This window comes from Phascolarctos cinereus, unplaced genomic scaffold, assembly GCF_003287225.1.
Source record: "Phascolarctos cinereus isolate Bilbo 61053 unplaced genomic scaffold, phaCin_HiC Scaffold_9;HRSCAF=440, whole genome shotgun sequence".
In the NCBI taxonomy this organism is placed as follows: Eukaryota; Metazoa; Chordata; class Mammalia; order Diprotodontia; family Phascolarctidae; genus Phascolarctos; species Phascolarctos cinereus.
In genome coordinates, this window is record NW_027556402.1 from 20,700,381 (window position 1) to 20,717,882 (window position 17,502).

General features: G+C 39.7%; 1 protein-coding gene across 1 annotated transcript in view; it reads left to right on the plus strand.

The window, feature by feature from the left end:
- The window catches only part of SCD5 (stearoyl-CoA desaturase 5), an 85,709-nt gene extending 81,868 nt beyond the window's left edge, over positions 1-3,841 (plus strand). The window contains exon 5 of the mRNA XM_020988410.2: positions 2,061-3,841. Coding sequence (XP_020844069.1) covers positions 2,061-2,251 — 191 coding nt within the window. The 3' untranslated portion in view covers positions 2,252-3,841. The remainder of the gene's footprint in view (positions 1-2,060) is intronic.
- Positions 3,842-17,502: the final 13,661 nt, after the last annotated feature.

The following is a 17,502-nucleotide window of genomic DNA, read 5'->3' on the forward strand; positions in this document are numbered from 1 at the left end:
GTGAGTAGGTTCAAAGCCTGGAAAGGATTATCCTGCTTTATACATACATTTCTTTTATCCAGGAATGAGGTAGAGCAAAGAAAGGACAATGGCCTTATTCCTTGGGCTCACTTTTATTATTCCGTCTTTCCTGCTCCTACCCATTTGAATAGGAGAGCAGCTCTTTTAGAGTTGAGATATTGGGGGACCCTGGGCCCCCAAAATCCTTGGCAGTTTCCTGGAAGAGTAGCCTTGGTCTAAATAGAGGTGTCAGGTTTCACATGCAGAAATCAAGCTGGGAGTTACATGGACTATCTGCCCCTAAGTCGGACAGAGACTTTTGATAGAAATCAATAAATCAACATTTTTCTAAGTAGATGGACACTTGTGTGTTCCTCTTTTTTTAATTAAATTTTTAATTATTTTTAAGTGAAGATCTACCTTCTCCCCCTCTCCCTCTCACTGAGAAAGCAAGAAAAACAAAATCCTCTCTTACAAACAAGTCAAACAAAACAAATTTCCACACTGGCCACATCAAAAAAATATGTTGCCGTCTGTGTTCTGAGTGCATCACATCTCTATCAGGAGATGAGCAGCCTGTCTTACTGTGAGTTCTCTGTAATTGTAGTTGATCAGTGTTCCCAAGACTTGCAAAATTGACTGTTTTGACAACATTGTTGTTATTGTACAAATTGTTCTCCTGGTTCTTCTCACTTCACTCTGCCTTAATTCATGCAAGTCTTCCTAGGCGTCTCTGAAGCCATCCCCTTTATAATCAATCATTGTTGATTAAATACCTACCGTGTGTCAGGCACTGTGCTAGGCATGGGGATACAAGTACATTTCTGCCCTAAGGGACCTTAGACAGATGAAAACCTTGGCAACGAAGTAGGAGATGGATTTAATTACTGGATCCAAAAAGCAGTATAGAATCTATACAGGGATGTGCTAGCAAAAATTGAAAGTTAGTTAAGAAGTGGGGGTGGGTGGGAAATGTTTGCCAGACACACTTTTGAATTTAATCTGTGTTATTAACATTTTTCTGTTGTTTCCTAGACAAGTCTAGACAATCAACAGAACAACAAATGGAGCTCAGATTTGTAGCATTTGCCAATTTCCAAGGGGTTCCAGGTGCCAATGCTCACATAAAAAATTTAACAATGGGCTCTTGAGAGCTGATTTGAGCTGCTCCAGTATACCCCTGGATCTATAACAAGATTATATGGTTCCTCTATGTGTAGTGAAAAATTGGTGAAAGACGCATTCATGATTATTTAAGTCTTACACCATTCTTCGCTGCTACTTAAAAACTTTTAACAAAAAAAGTTTACTTAATATTACAGTAAGGGTAACCAGCAAAGATATGGTATTGGCTCAATTGGGTGTACTTCCCTTCTTTTCCATCTGCACACTAGTCAAGTGTGTTGATGTTCAAAGCAACAGGAAAACCAGATGTAAGGAACTTCTACTCCTGGTGCCCTGGCCTCATATGCCTTAGCCTGGGAAGCTATGTCAACAGTTCAAACATAAGTCTCTTGTGCCAATTAAGTTTTGAGGACAATTTTATTGCACCCTTACTAAATATGGTTTTAAAACTTTATTTTAAAATTTATTTTTATAAGCATTAATTTATTATCTCTTCTTCCCATCTTTCCCATATTTGAACAACAAAACCAGACCAAACCCTCACAATAAGTGGGCATAGCTCAGTAAAGTAAATTCTTTTATTTGCCTATGTCCAAAAATATAGGTCCCATTTTGAATTCTTTGTCTATGACTTTTATGGTGAGAGGTGGGTGGTGAGATTCATCTTCAGTCCTCTGGACTCATGGCTTGTCATTGCATAAATGAGAGCGCTAAAAAGTCTTTCAAAATTGTTTTTCTCTGTAACACTGTTACCATTGACCCTGAACCAAGACACCTACCCCAGAGCCCCTTGTGAGGCTCAGATGAACGCTAGAGGGCTTTGCAAACCGAAGTGGTATCGAAATGTCTTTTGTTATTACTATTATTATTTTGCATCAACATTCTACCTGGAAAGAAGCTGACTGATTTTCTTAACTGTTTTCTTTGTTTTCTAGGTGAGGGCTTCCATAATTACCACCACACCTTCCCATTTGACTACTCTGCCAGCGAATTTGGCTTAAACTTCAACCCGACCACATGGTTCATTGACTTCATGTCCTGGTTAGGGCTGGCCACTGATCTTAAACGGGTTCCTGAGCAGATGATCCAAGCCCGTAAAGAGAGGACTGGGGATGGCAGTGCTTGACTATTTGACCTTTATCCAACATATATGCTGTTTACTTATTGGTTCTTTATTTTGAGCAATGCAGTCTCGTTCATTTTGTTGGGGGTGGGGGGAATCTGTTGTGGTTTTGTTTGGGGGTTATTTGTTTTAAGAATCAGCTTGTCTAATGTCTCAAATCAAACTCCTAATTGAAATGTAAGAGGAAAAGTCAGCGTAGATGTTATTTAACGTTAGTGTTCCAAGATGTAGGATATGGAATAGTCTTCATAGTTATATGTTAAATGTACAGTCATAAATTTATACATGGTCTTGACCTTGACTGGATGAAGGAATTGAATAGTCTTTCTAAGTTATGGTTTGAAATTTTTTTTTTAGTGACTGATCGAGCATGGCTTTTGAGATATACTACATGAAGAATCCAGTAGGCAGAGTGAGAAAACGAACAAAAAGAGGGAAGTTTAAGTATGCTTTTTAAGAAAAGTGTATTCAGGGGCTGGGATTGTTTTGTTTTCTTTTAGGAAAGAGAAAAGTTGACTTAAAATAATTTGGAAGAGAAAAAGGGAAATGCCACTCTTATTTTTTACCTTGTGACTAAGCTTACTGATACTTCAGTTTCTTTGCTAATTTTGTTTTCTGCTCGGCAAACTTTGTGTTTAAAAGTATACACCCAGCTGGTCCTGTAAATTACGGCTCGTTTAAATACTTCGTCTCTTCTCATAGGGTTATGGTCTGGACCTGTGATTCATCTCTCCTCATAGCGTTGTGGTCTGGACCTGTGATTCCTCTCTCCTCATAGGGTTATGGTCTGGACCTGTGATTTTATTTATATGGGAACTTCCCAGGTGAGGAAACTCCCTCTGTAGCTTGGATCCTACTCTGCAATTTACAGTCTTAGAGAGTTACCCAGAGTCACACAGCCAGGATGGGACAAAGGTAGGATTTGAACCGAGGTCTTCCTGGCTTCGAGGCTAGCTTTCTCTCCACTGCTCCAGCCTGCCTTTTGTCTATCCTCATTGCCAGTGTCATTTGTAAAGGAGCCTAGTGCAAATATGCCTGGTGCCAAACAAAGCCCTCATTTAAAAGTTGACAGAGCTGGTTTCTAGTGTAATCAATCACTGTCACTGGTGCATGGGTACTTCAGCTACTCTCTCAAAGTAAGTCCATTAATTTTCCACATCAGGCAATCAGATCATAATTAACTGGTGTTTATCTAGAATTCAGTGTCTACTAATGTTTAAGTGCATGCAGCATTCATTAAGTTAGCATCAAAATATAAAATGATGATTACACAATGAGCTTCTGGATTTTTTTTTAATGTGTGTCAAGTTGCCTGGTAAGGAGCATGTTGAATTAATGGAGCATAGTGCCCTTGGCATTACGTGTCAGCCAGCACAAGAGAAAAGCCTGACATCATTGGCATTTGGAGCACTTTGAAGACAACTATTTTTAGGAGAGGTGTAGGATTTTAAATTTAAAAGTTTTTTAAAGAAATGATTCCAATATGAAATTGTCCTCATAATGTACCTGATACAGAGGGTATTTAACTGTGTTAATTTGTCCATTAATGGTGTGTACATTTCAGAGTGATTTACAATAAATGATTATGAATTAGTTTGTGCATTTGTCCAGATATTAAAAATTCTTGTGAAGATTGGGTATCTCAAGAACCCTAAAGGAGTGAACAAATAATTCAGCACATCCTTGGCGCCATGTTTAATTTAGAACAATGGGAAGATTACATATTCTGGATAACGGAGGGACTTAGATTCAAAACATGACTCTCTCACTAACTGCGTGATCTTGAGCTGGCCACTTATCCTTTGAGACGGGGCTCTGTTTCTCATTCATAAAATAGCATGTTAGATTAAAATTATTGCCAAAGATTACGAAGGCTGGGCAAGAAACTGAATGCATGAGCTGTAAATGTCCTCACTGCTGCTTTCTGAAGTCAAGGAATGCAGAAGTGAAAAATTAATTTGGGAAGCAAATAGCTGGCTAAGAAAGTGATGTTTGAGAATGAGATGCCAAGACTCCTGGCCAGGGATGGAGTGTCCCTAATAAAAGTTGGTAAGAATACTTATTTGGAGTCTTGCAATCTAATCTAATCAAACAGTCTTTGGATTGAAAAGGATTGACAAGAGGGAAAACTGTACTAAGAAAATGTCAGATCTGGCCAACTTAATTTTAGGTCTAGATTACTTATTGACTTAGCACAATGCAAAAAAGAAAACAAAAACCCTCATATAGTATTGCAGCCCTCATATCCTCCAGAGGTCCTTATTCCAATTTTCACTCTCACTGGGAAGCTGGATACCCACATGAAGAATAAAACTTCTTTTCTGGGTTCTAGGGATACCCTTAAGGCATAGTGGAGCACATTTCTAATACCATTGGCTTGAGACCCTTTCTGGAGTGTTCTCCCCATATCAACCAACAGTTATAGTTAATATCTCTGTTCTATCTTTGATTGACCCAATAATTAGCACTCCGGTCTCATTTAGCCAGTTAACATCAATTAGCCTTTACAAAATGTTATTTACTAAGATATAGCAAAAATAGAAGTATAACCATTTCCCCTTTATACCCCTGGGGACACACTCTCCCCTGTATTACTTTGGTTTCTGAGTAGAGTAACCTCAAACTTAAAGCAATTTCAACAGTACATTCACTTCCCTTCTGAATGAAGATGACCAGCTCCTCTCTACCGACTGGTTTCCATACACTACTAAATTGCTCCAGGCTTCACTCCTCCCCCTACTATCTGACCACAAATTCTGGCATGGACTCACTGGGGCTCAGGTGTGCTCTCAAAGCACACAATGTCCCAGCCTAGTTCATTCTGTCTCCAACATTCCTTCATTTAAGTCAGGAAATAATTGATACAACTTAGACAGAAGTAATAGCAGGGTGAAGTGCTCATGGCGCCACGTCTACTCTGCTAGGGAGAATAAACCAGTGATGCTAGGTCTCTCTTCTCTCCCCAGGAACAGGGCCATGTGCTGGAGGCTTTATGTGGCTCTTGGAGGGAGAGGGCCTAGGCTCCTTCCTCATCCAGGTCTTTCAGAAGTTTATCTTCCTTGTTTACCATCCGGAAGGAAATCGTGCTCCCATAGGAGTCTTTTGTTTACACACTCAGTTCCAACAGCACAGCCAGTTAAGAGACCAGCCTACCTGGTAGTCAGATAGGAAATGGTCATAAAAAGTCTGCCCACAGTTTGAAGTCCACATGGGACAGTTCATCAACCAAGCAGGCTGCATGTGATCTGAAAGGGCTGGTCTCTCATTGGCTGGTCTCCTTTTACACTCAAATACAGTGCATCCCAAAAGCTTTAGTGTAATTCTGAGCTTTAATAGCCCAAAGCTATTCACATAACTTCACATCAATATTTTATGGACACCAAAGTGAGCAGAGAGTGAAGAATCTTCAGCCCACTACAAAAATTTAAAGCAATCCTTTCTTAAATCATACCTGCAAGCTAGATACCACAGAGAATGACCACAATGAAGGAAGAAGAATCTCAGTCGAGATGCCTAAGAGTTAACACTAAACAAAATCCAATAATAAAGCCAGGAGTAAAACTCAGCGGCCTCATATTTCTAAATGCATACGTTGAATGTTTAGGCAACCAGCAAGAAAAAAACAGACATCCAAACGCAGGAAGACAAAACAGACAAAAAAGTTCTAGAGACAAATCATTTTATTAATAATGGTAGCATTTTATTAATAAAAGAGGTCAGTGGCACTCTTGAATGACAAAGTCCCCTCATGGAAGTAGGATCACAGTGTATATGCCTTTGGAAGAGTGGGTGCTCCTGAGGGTGGCAATCAACTCTGATTGGTTAATAAGTAATGAGAGAGAATGAATATTCCAATGAGGAGCTAGACCTATTCTATTCTAACAAACTTTGATTATGTCATGTGAGTGTAAAAGACACGACAGGGTCAGAAGACTACGCAAAATAAATGGTGACAATAAGGGGATGCAATATGGGGGTATAGAACTGATTAAATGGTTAGACCCAAAGAGTCATTTTTGGTGGCTCAATGTCCCCTTGGCTAGAGGTCTCTACTAGTGTACCCAAAGGATCTGTGACTGATCCTGTGATACTCAAGGTCTTTATCCACGACTTGGATAAATGGCTAGATGATGGTATGTTCAGCATGTTTGCAGATAACATGAAGCTGGAGGGATCTCTAACACCCTGGCTGACAGAGTCAGGATACAAAAAGATCTTGACAGACCAGTTGATTCATTGGGTTGAATCTAATAAGATGAACCCCGATAGGGATAAATATTAAGTCTTATACTTGGGTTCACAAAAATCAGCTTTTCAAGTACAAGATGGAGGAAGTAGAGTGGGACAGCAGTTGATCTGAAAAAGATTTGAACATTTTAGTGGAAACATCATGAATCAGTAATATGATGTGTCAGCTCCACCCCCCAAAAAAAACCCAATCAGATATTAGCTTGGCCTGCATGGAGTGCTGTAGCTTCCAGAATAAGAGCCTGATCTGACTACATCTGGAGTACTGTGTTCAGTTCTGGGTACAACAGTTTCTGAATGGCATTGATAACGAGAATGTTCAGAGGAGAACAGCTGGAATGGTCAAAGGCTTGAGTCCATGAGTCCATGATGTAAGAGGATCAGTTAAAGAATCTGGGCATATTTCACCTGCTGAAGAAATGACTCAGGGAGGTCATGTTAGCTATTTCAAAGTATTTGAAGGGCTGTCATGGGCAGGGGCAGGGGGAGAATTAGATTTTGTTCTGTTTGGGATCAAAGAGCAGTGGGTAGAAGGTGCAAAGAAATCAGTTTATACTTGAGGGTGAAGTAAAATTTTCTACCAATCACAGTTGTCCCACAGAGGAATGGGCTGTCTAAGCAGGCAGCAAGGGGGTCCTTATCCTTGGAGTGGGGTTTCAAGCAAAGACTGGACCTCTTGCCTGGGAAGTGATAATGGATATTCTTTGTGGGAATAGATAAAATCAAAGGGTCACTGAGGTCCCTTCCAAATGTAAAATTCCACGAATCAGTTTCCAGGTGACCTCCGAGTCCTTCTAAATTTTGAAATCCTATGAACTATATTCTTCCAAAACTACCTTATGGATTTTTGACTTTGCCTATATTTGAAAGTCCTTTGCCATCAGATGGAAACTGACTGAGAACTTTCACCTAAAAGACTTAAAGAAATAATATAAATAGTCATGGGAGGAATATCTAGATGTGGGAATAGACCTTTCAAAATTTAACTTGGAATAAACACCTTTCATTTAATGAAACCGGGTGGACTAGACGACTTTGAGGTCCCTTCCAACTCTAAAATTCTGTAAATTACCACCACTGTAATTCCTAAGTTTGGGCTGCTGAGTGGCACCACAGTGCACAGAGTACCCAGCCTGGTGTCAGGAAGACACATCTTCCTGAGTTCAAACTCAGTCTCAGATACCTACAAGCTGTGTGACCCTGGGCAAGTCATTCAACCCTGTTTGCCTCAGTTTCCTCATCAACCAAATGAGCTAGAGAAGGAAATGGCAAACCATTCCAGTATCTTTGCCAAGAAAACCCCAAATGGGGTTATGAAGAGTCGGATACAACTGAAAAATGACTCAACAACAACTCCTAAGCTGTTTGTAGTTTCACTGGAATGGGAGGAAGTAATGGAGTCAAAGTATAATGTATTCATAGGATCACAGATCTAAAGGCATGGACCACGCCATCATGTTTTAGATGAAGAAACTTAGGAGGAGGCTACATGACTTACCCAGGCAGTAAACTTGAGAAATGAAAGTTGAACCCAGGACCTCTGGCTCCAATGTGAAGCATCTTCTTTGTGCCTTCTTTGTGTGTGCTTCTTTGGTGGGGTGCCAAGACTGAGAAGCTTCCATTCTAACCAGGGAGATAATCTGTCCTTACACAAAGCAATGCACAAAATACATATCAAGCAGTTAGAGGGTAAGCTTGGAGGGGCACGCATACACTTTTGGTCCAGTGACACTGGCCTCCCAGCTTACAAGACATTTGCTCTCCCAACTCTGATCATTTTCACTGGCTGTCCCCCATGCCTAGAATCTTTTCCCTACTCATCACCCCGTTCTGACTTCCTTCAATTACCAGCTGAAGTCCCACCATCTTAGTGCCTTTCCACTGAGACTACCCCCCACTTTTCCCATATAAATCATTTGTACATCATTGATTACATGTTGTCTTCCCATTAGACTGTGAGCTCCTTGAGGGCAGAGACTTATCTTTTGCCTTTTTTTTCTTTTGTATTCCCAGTGCCTAGCAGAGTGCTTGGCACATTTGGTAAACGCTTAACAAGTGCCAGTTGATTGACTCACTAGATCCTTCCTACAGAAGGTAGAATCTGAGCTGAATCCAGAAGAAACCTAGAGAAACCAAGAGGCAGAGGTATAGCTTTATACACCCAAACATTCACAACAGCCCTTTTTGTGGTGGCAAAGAACTGGAAACAAAGCAGATGTCCATTTCCTGGGGTACAGCTAAACTAACTGTGGTTCATGAATGTGAAGGAATATTGCTGTGCTCCAAGAAACAACACACATATCGAATACAGAGAACTATGGAAAGACTCCACAAACTGAGGGAGAGTGAAGTTAGCAAAGCCAAGATAATGGGATGCACAATGACTATGACAAAGTAAACAGAAGGAACACCATCACAAAACAGTTGAGATGGATGTTGCAGAATTACAAAGATTAAGCATGACTCCAAAGAAGAAATAAGAGAAGATGCCTCCTCCTAGTCCATCAAAGAGATGGGGGGGGCCCTGTGGGTGAGGAACATTGCAGATATGGTCAGATTTTTTTGATGTATTGATTGGTTTTGGTGGCTTCCCTCCCTCTTTTTCCTCTTTTTCTTTTAAAAAATCTTTGTTCTATGGAATAGTTTACTGGGAGTAGGGAGGTGAAGAGATACATGGGAAAATTTAGGAAATGTAAAAACAAAATACACCAATAGACTTAAAAAAAAAGAAGAAGAAGAATACCACAGGCCAGAAACAAGCAAAGTTTTGCAGTAGCAGGGTCCCAAGTCTTCCATTACCATCTTGGCCCTTCCCATTGTCTGTCCTCTTCTTCCCATAATGAAGCAACTGGATCTGTTGGGTTTTGTAGTTTGGATAATCAGAGGCATAACTGGCCTTTTTTGCACCAAGTACAAACCTATCCAATGGTTTTTAAACCCTCTCCATATCTATTTCTTGCTGGGGTTTGGGGGGGAGACTTTGCTTCTCCCTCCTTGCCAAATTTCATTAGAGCATATGAAGGAAACTCAACTCCTCCTGTTCTTCCCTGTAGCAGCCAAGAAGGGAGGTAATTATCACCTACTAGCTCTAGTCACTTCTTTTACTCATTCTCTGTTGGACTCTTCCTGCCTCTTCTCTTCATTTTCTCTGTGATCCTATGAAGTCATTCTATCTATATCATCCTAGTTAGGTACATGATTTTGGTATTCTGGAGATATGTGTAGGCCTCAAGCTTCTACACTGTATGGAGAGGAAAAATGGGACTGAAGAGAGCAATGCGCTTGCACAGGGAACTTACCAATCAACTTAGACTCTATAAAGAAATATAAAGAAGATAGAAGCAAGGCCAGGTAACTAAGGTATTACCTATGTTGTCCAGAGTTGCAAATTGTGTCCTCCATTTAATGAACCAAGAGCAGGCAGAAGTGCTGCATCATTTAAAAATATTTCTACTCATCCCCAAATTGTGAATTGTAATTCTCTCTCTGCAGAGCTTCTATTGAAGAATTAAAAACTCAGCCCAGAGGAGCGGAAACCCCGCAACCTCAGAAAAAAAGGCCACCATGTGAAATAAAACCCACAAACTAGCCAATCAGAGTCTCTGAATTTGTTGCTTTTTGTGATATTTTATGTCTTTCTCCCACCTTAGAAAGTCAGAGTGTCTGGCTCTAGCAATATTAAAATCCTAGGAACAAAGGATGGCAATCAGCACAGGTCCCCTTCTGCACAGGGAAGGGAAGGCAGGTAGGGCACAGAAGGGGACAATCAGGCCCCAACATTGGCAGCAAAATTGTAACACTCTGCTCTGGCACAAGGAGTAGCACTTGATCCTGGAAGAACAGACAGTAAGCTCAGATGTGGGCACCAGCAGTGTTGGCATGGGGTTGGGAGGTGGCATCAGGCACAGTCGGATCCTAATGGTGCAGGCCAGGGGAAGCTAGCTGCAGATAAGAGTGGGAGGCTGACAGGAAGAGATACAGCACCAGAATCTATTGATATAATCTTGTGATTTTTATTATTTCTATCAGTAACATAGATTATTCTTTTAATGGTCATCCATATGTTGAACAAACCCTGAACTCTTGTTATAAATCCAACTTGGTCACAGAGTATAATCTTTCTAATATGCTATTGCAGCCTATTTGATAACATTTTGTTCAAAATGTTTGCACCAGTGTTCATTAGGAGTACTGGACTTTTCCTCGACATAATAAACAATATCTATCTAAAACCAAGAGAAAACATATGTAATGGACAAAAGTGAGAAGACTTTTCAATATGATCAAGGATAAAGCAAGGGTGTCCGTTGTCATTGTGACTATTTAATATAGTCCTAGAACTGCTATCTATACTAATAAAACAAGAAAGAGAATTCTGGGAAAGAAGCATAGTTTAAGAAGAAACATAACTATCACTTTATCATGATTTGCTTAGAAAACTCTAAAGCACCAATAGCAATTAATAAATGGTAGGATACAAAACAAATCTACATAAGTCATCAGTATTCTGGAATATTACCAAAAAAAATCAGGAGGAGCTGAAAGAGAAATTCTATTCAAAATAACTACAAAAGGTATGAAGTATTTGGGACTATATTTGTAAGATATACTCAGGTACTATGTAAATTCAAACCTAAAACACTCTACAGGGGAAAAAAAGTAAGATCTAAATAATTAGAGACATACTAATTGCTCACGGGTAGGTCAAACCAAAATAAGAAAAATGACAATACTACCTAAATTCATTTACTTAATGCCACACCAATCAAACTTCCAAAAGATCATCTTACAGAGTTGGAAAAAATAACACTTGCTATCTCAGCATGACCAGACATGAGGAAAGGACATGTGTAACCTTCAGGGCTCTATGTCCAGAGGCAGCAAGATTGGAGGCTTGCCCTGAGGAAGTTCCAGGGTGGTCATAAAGTCTAAGGATGACAAGAGAACACCAGTGGTGCTTGGAAGCCCTGAAGAGTGGCAGCTGGCAACAACCAGTGTGGTGCCACAGCTCTCAAATTGAGACATTCCAAGCCTAGGGGCTCCAAGGTCCCTACCATTCTGTACTGAGACACCAGAGTTACCCTTGAACATCTAGTCCTCTGAACTTCAACAATTTAGGGCAGACTTAACTCTAAGAAATAGAGGTCAATATAGAAATCCACAGGACCCAGCATGAGACCAAGTGGGGTTGACCACCTCATTCAAACGCTGGAATGGGGAGGGAGTTGACCCTGGTGTACAGCCCAAATTCAAGCATTAAAGCTGCCAAGATGAGTAGATAAAAAAAAACCAACTATTATCAAAAATTATTACAAATCAAAAGAACCCTCAAAAGAAGGAACATGTAACTCCTATATTTCATAACAACTGCAAGTAGAGATTTGAAAGAAAAAAAATAATAATTTTCCACAGATGAAAGAAAAACCCCCAACAAAAATGGAAATAAAATTGCTTGAGGAAAAAATTGGAAGGAGAATAAGTAGTTTAGAAGAGAAGGTAGTAAACTTTACCCAAGAAATGGAATCCTTGATGACTAGAATAGAAATCTATAATTCCATGGGACAGCATGAAATATCAAATAAAATAGAAAAGCCTGAAAAAAATAGAAGAAAATGTAAGGCATCTGATATTTAAAAACAATCAAATTGGGAAACAGTTCAAGGAGAAATAATTTAAGTATCACAGGACTCCCTGAAAACCAAGATTTTTTTTTTAAACTTAGACACTCAGGGCAGCTAGGTGGTGCAGTGGATAGAGCATTGGCCCTGGAGTCAGGAGGACCTGACTTCAAATCCCATCTCAGACCAGCCACTTGACACTTGCTAGCTGTGTGACCCTAAGCAAGTCACTTAACCACATTGCCTAGCCAAAAATAAAAAAGTTTGGACACTCTATTTCAAGAAGTCATAAATGAAAATTGCCTACATCTATTGGAACCAAAAGTCAAAGAAAAAGAAAAAAATAATGACCTAAAAGGAGCTCCAAAATAAAAGTCCCAGGAGTGCCATAGCCAAAATCAAGAGTTCTCATTCAAAACAAAAATTCTACAAACAGCTAGAAAGAAACAGTTCAAGTACTAAGGAACATAGTCAGGATCACACAAGACCTGGAAGCTTCCACTATAAAAAAGAGGAGATCTTGGAATATTTCAAAAGGCAAAAGATGTAAGCTTACAAGCAAGAATAACTTACTCTGCAAAGCTCAGTATAATTCTTTGGAGTAGGGGGAAATTTTTAGTGGAAAAGTGGACTTTCAAGCATTCTAATAAACAGGCAAAAGCTAAGTAGGAACTTCAAAATATAAACACAAGTCCATAGAAACCTATCAAGTTAAATTTGTTTGAGTAATTGGAAGAAACTTCATGATGATGTAATGTTAGCATTCTACTAGTGGAAGAAGAAACAAGTGTCCCTTTATAACTTTAAGGTCTTCAAAAGTCACTGAGGGAATTAAATAAGAAAAGAACAAAGCTCTGGGATAGGTTGATTCTATGCTGAGAGTTTTAAGAGAAGAGAAGGGAAGGTAAAAGGAATACTGTGGTATAGAAAGGTGCAAGAATTGTGTGGAACTTATTATTTCTCATAATTGATATGTATGAGAATAGTATACAAACATGGAGGAATGGGTTGGGGGAGTGAAAATCAGATGAATCTCAATTTTTATCTGAAATAAAAGGGAGGTTGGGTACACATGCACAGTGCAATGTAAAAGTACATCAAATTCAACTGGAAAACAAGTAGGGATGGGAGGGAAGGAGGTTAAAAGGGAGAAAAATATCAGAGAGGGAATAGTCACAAACAAAATAAATGTCCTGTTACTGAGGTGGGGATTGAAAGGGAGAGAGAAATAAAAGCAGAGAACTAGAATCTAAATGGGTGCCTGAAAGTGCCTCTTAGTCCATCAAGGTAGAACAAATATAATGTATGAATATAATGAAACATTATTGTGCTGTAAGAAATTATGAAAGAGATAATTTCAGAGAATCCTAAGGAATAGGAACTGAGGAAGAACAAAGTGAGCAGATCCAGCAGAAAAATTTATACAAGGATGCAATACTAAAGAAAAACAACTTGGAAAGCCTTGATAACTCTGATCAATACAATGACCAACCATTTCCCCACAGAAGACCTAGGATGAAGCATGTTACCCATGTAAGAGAGTTTAGAAGGAAGACCAGACGAGTAGGACATTTTGAAAGAAATACATAAAATTTAGTATAATACTTTTTTAAGTGAGTGGTATGAAATGGAGATATGTTTTTGGGGTTGTTGTTTTTTTTTTTTTGCAATTGGGGTTAAGTGACTTGCCCAGGGTCACACAGCTAGTAAATGTCAAGTGTTTGGTCTGAGGTCAGATTTGAACTCAGGTCCTCCTGACTTCAGGGCTGGTACTCTATCCACTGCACCACCTAGCTGCTCCCTCTATGTGTTTTGCCACCTGTGTGGAAATACTTGTTTTAGTTTCTTGGGTGTGTGTGTGTGTGTGTGTGTGTGTGTGTGTGTGTGTGTGTGTTCAGAATAAAGAAAAAAAGAGAATAATCACTAGAAATGACAGCACAAAAATGACTAATAGGAAGCTGAAACCCAAGACAAATAAGATGAATTCTAGCCTGATGAATTCAAGCTTACCTAGATGAACTATATCCTCATGTACTAAGTGAACTAGTAGGTGTGATGGTTGAGCCACTGTCAATGATATCTGATCAATGAAAACAGAAGAGTTATCACAAGATTGGAGAGGGAAACCGTCCTGATTTTCAAAAAAAAAGAAAGTGAACAGAAGCTACAGATAATAGGCCAGTGAGCTTGACTTCAATTTATGGAAAAATTCAAAAATTCAGTTGCTGAAGGAATGGTTGCTGAACATTTTGATAAGGGAGTAGTGATTACAAAGAGCCATGCTGGTGTCATCAAGCATAGACTAACCTTATCTCCTTTTGTGATAGGATTACTAAACTAGTAGGTGAGGAGAATGTGTAGTTTACCTAGATTTCAGCAAAGCTTTTGATAAAATATGCTGCAGTATTCTCATGAAGAAGATGATGAGTGATGGATTAGATGCTAATATAGTCAGATGGATTCAGAAGCGACTGGATAAGTTCAATGTCATCATGGCAGGAAATCTCCAGCGGAATGCCTCAGAGATCTGTGCAGTTAAATATTTTTATCAATGACTTGGTAAAAGGTCATCAGATCTGTAGATAGCACCAAGCCAGTAGGGATAACTACCCTGGTAAATGACACGGTCAGAATCTGAAAGAATCTTGACAATTGGGAGCATTGGGCTGAATATAATAAAATTAAATTCAACAGAGATAAATGTAAATAGTCTTGCACTTGGATACCAAAAGAAAATCAACTTCAGGAGCACAAGATGGGGGAGTCATGGTTAGACAATAGCTGGTCTGAAAATGATCTGGGGATTTTGGTGAATTGCATGCTCTATGAGTCAGCAGTGGGGTGTGGGGACCCGAAAAGTTAATACAATCTTGAACTGCATGAGGAGGAACATAGCTTTCCGGAATGAGGAGGTGATAATCCCACTATACTCTACCCTTACCAGATGTTGATAAGATGGAGCATGTCTAGAGGAGGGCAACCAGAACAATGAAGGGCCTTGTTATAGGAATTCCATGTTAAGTGAAGATAGCTTGAAGGCACTAGAGATGACTGAAGGGGAATGGGGAGAGAAGAAGGCATGGGAGGGTCATGAAAGCTATTTTCAAGTACTTGAAGAGCTGCTTTTTCCCCAGAGGGTAGAACAATGGGTGGAAACTGCAGAGTCAAATTTAGCCTTGAAGCCAAGAAAAACTTCCTAACCGTTAGAGCTGCCTAAAGGTGGAATAAGGAGCTGCTTTGGAAGGTGGTGGGTTCCCCCTCCTTGGAGATCTTTAAGTACTTGTTGGGTATGTTATAAAGGAAATTCCTTTCATGTATGGGTTGGACTAGACAATCTCTGAGTTTCCTTTCAGCTGTGAAATTCTGGGTGTGAGCTTGTATGTGATTCTAAGAGGCAAAAAAGACACCAAAATTTCAAATCTGGATGACTTGGCAAAGTGGTGGTACCATTTGACACAAAGAAATAAGGAGAAGCAGCTGGTTTGAGGGAAACGATGCTGCGGTTCATCTTGGCCATATTAAATTTAAGGTGCTGGCAAAACATCTAGTTGGAGGTGCCAAGATCACAGTGTTACAGAATCAGGGTTGGAAGGAATCCCTGAGACTGTGTCATCTAATCCATAGCTGTACATGAATCTTTCCTATCACATCTTCAACAAAGGGTCATGCAGACTTTAGTGACAAGGAACCCATTACTTCCAGAAGCAGTCTATTCCCCTTTGGGATAGTTCTAATTATTACAAAAAATTTCCTCATCAAATTGAAATCTTCCTCTCTGTAATTTCCTGAAATTGTTCACTGTTCTGCCTTCAGAGGCCAAACGGAACAATTTTAATCACCTTTCCACATGACAGATCCCCAAATAATTGAGCACAGCTATCATCTTTGTGAGTAAGAATTGGTAATTATTGGCATATGTATCCCGACTGCCTAGCACTAGAAAACTACCTGGAAAACAGTAAGCTCTTAATAAATGCATATGGATTGATCATTTTCTCCTATCACAGAGCCAGGCTGATTCCCTGGTTTCTTTAGGTTTGATGTGGGAACAAAATAAACCCTCTTAGAACAGTGAGTTTAAAAAGATTTACTTAGTTATAGCAAGGAAAGGATATTCAATGACCTTTACTGTGTTGATTTAGCTGAGTACAGCTCCCCTAATTCTACATTGCACATGGAATAAAGCCAATTTGGACAGCTAGATGGTAAAGTGGATAGAGCGCCATGCACGGAGTCAGGAAGACTCATCTTTCTGATTAAAAATCTGGCTTCAGATACTTCCTACCTGTATCACTCTGGGTAAGTCACTTAGCCCTGTTTGTCTCAGTCTCCTCATCTATAAAATGAGCTGGAGAAGGAAATGGCAAACCATTCCAGTATTTTTGCCAAGAAAATCCCAAATGGGGTCACGAAGGGTCAGATTCAACTGAAAATGACTGAACAACATTAAGCTACTTCAGCATTGCGACGCAGCTAGAGCTCCTCATGGGTTTTTGTACTCAAGTAACCAGGAAGCCACATCAGCAGCCTGAACCTTGGTCCTCTGAGAAAATTAAACCTCTAGGACAGTTCCTTGGGTTTTAAGTAAAAACAATCTTAACCTACATGAGTAGAGTCTTAAGGTATTGTTCCAAACATTACTCCTTAAATCTTCTCTTCACTAGAAATAAACACTCTTGGTTCCTTCAACCAGTCCCTATATGGAATGGTCTCCACTTGCCATATCTTCCTGGTTTCCCTCCTCTGAATAGGCTCTCTCTTATTAAAGTGCATAGTCTTACTAGAAAGCATACTAGAACTATCACCTCCAACTCTCTCAGTGCAGCCCAATATTACATTAGCTTTTTTGGCTGCCAAACCATGTCATACTGTTGAATTAACCTAACAAATCCTGTCCCCACCCCTACCCCTTGCCTGCCCCCAGACCCTTTTCATAGGAACTATTGCCTAGCCATGCCTTTTGCATCTTGTGCATGAGAATTTGATTTTTTTCAGATGTGGGTTAGGAATATTGTATTCATTTCTGTGAAATGTGCTACCTCTTACAGGAAGCTTTTCTAATTCTCTGGTTGCTAGAGTGCCTCTCTCCTCAAGTTACTATGCAGGTACTTCTCTATTTACATATTGTATCTTCCTGATAGAATCCCCCTAGTAAGCTCCTTGAGGAAAGGGATTTTTTTCATTTAGCCTTTGATTCCCCAATGAGAAGAAAGGACAAACAACAACCACCTTAGTGCCTTGTATACAGTAATTGCATAACAAATGCTTATTGGATTGGATTAGGTATTACATTTGGCCTATTGTTTTAACCTGTCAAGAGCTTTTGGAATCCTGTCTTCATTACCCAACATCCTAACTATCCCTCCTAGCTTTGGGTCATGTTCAAAT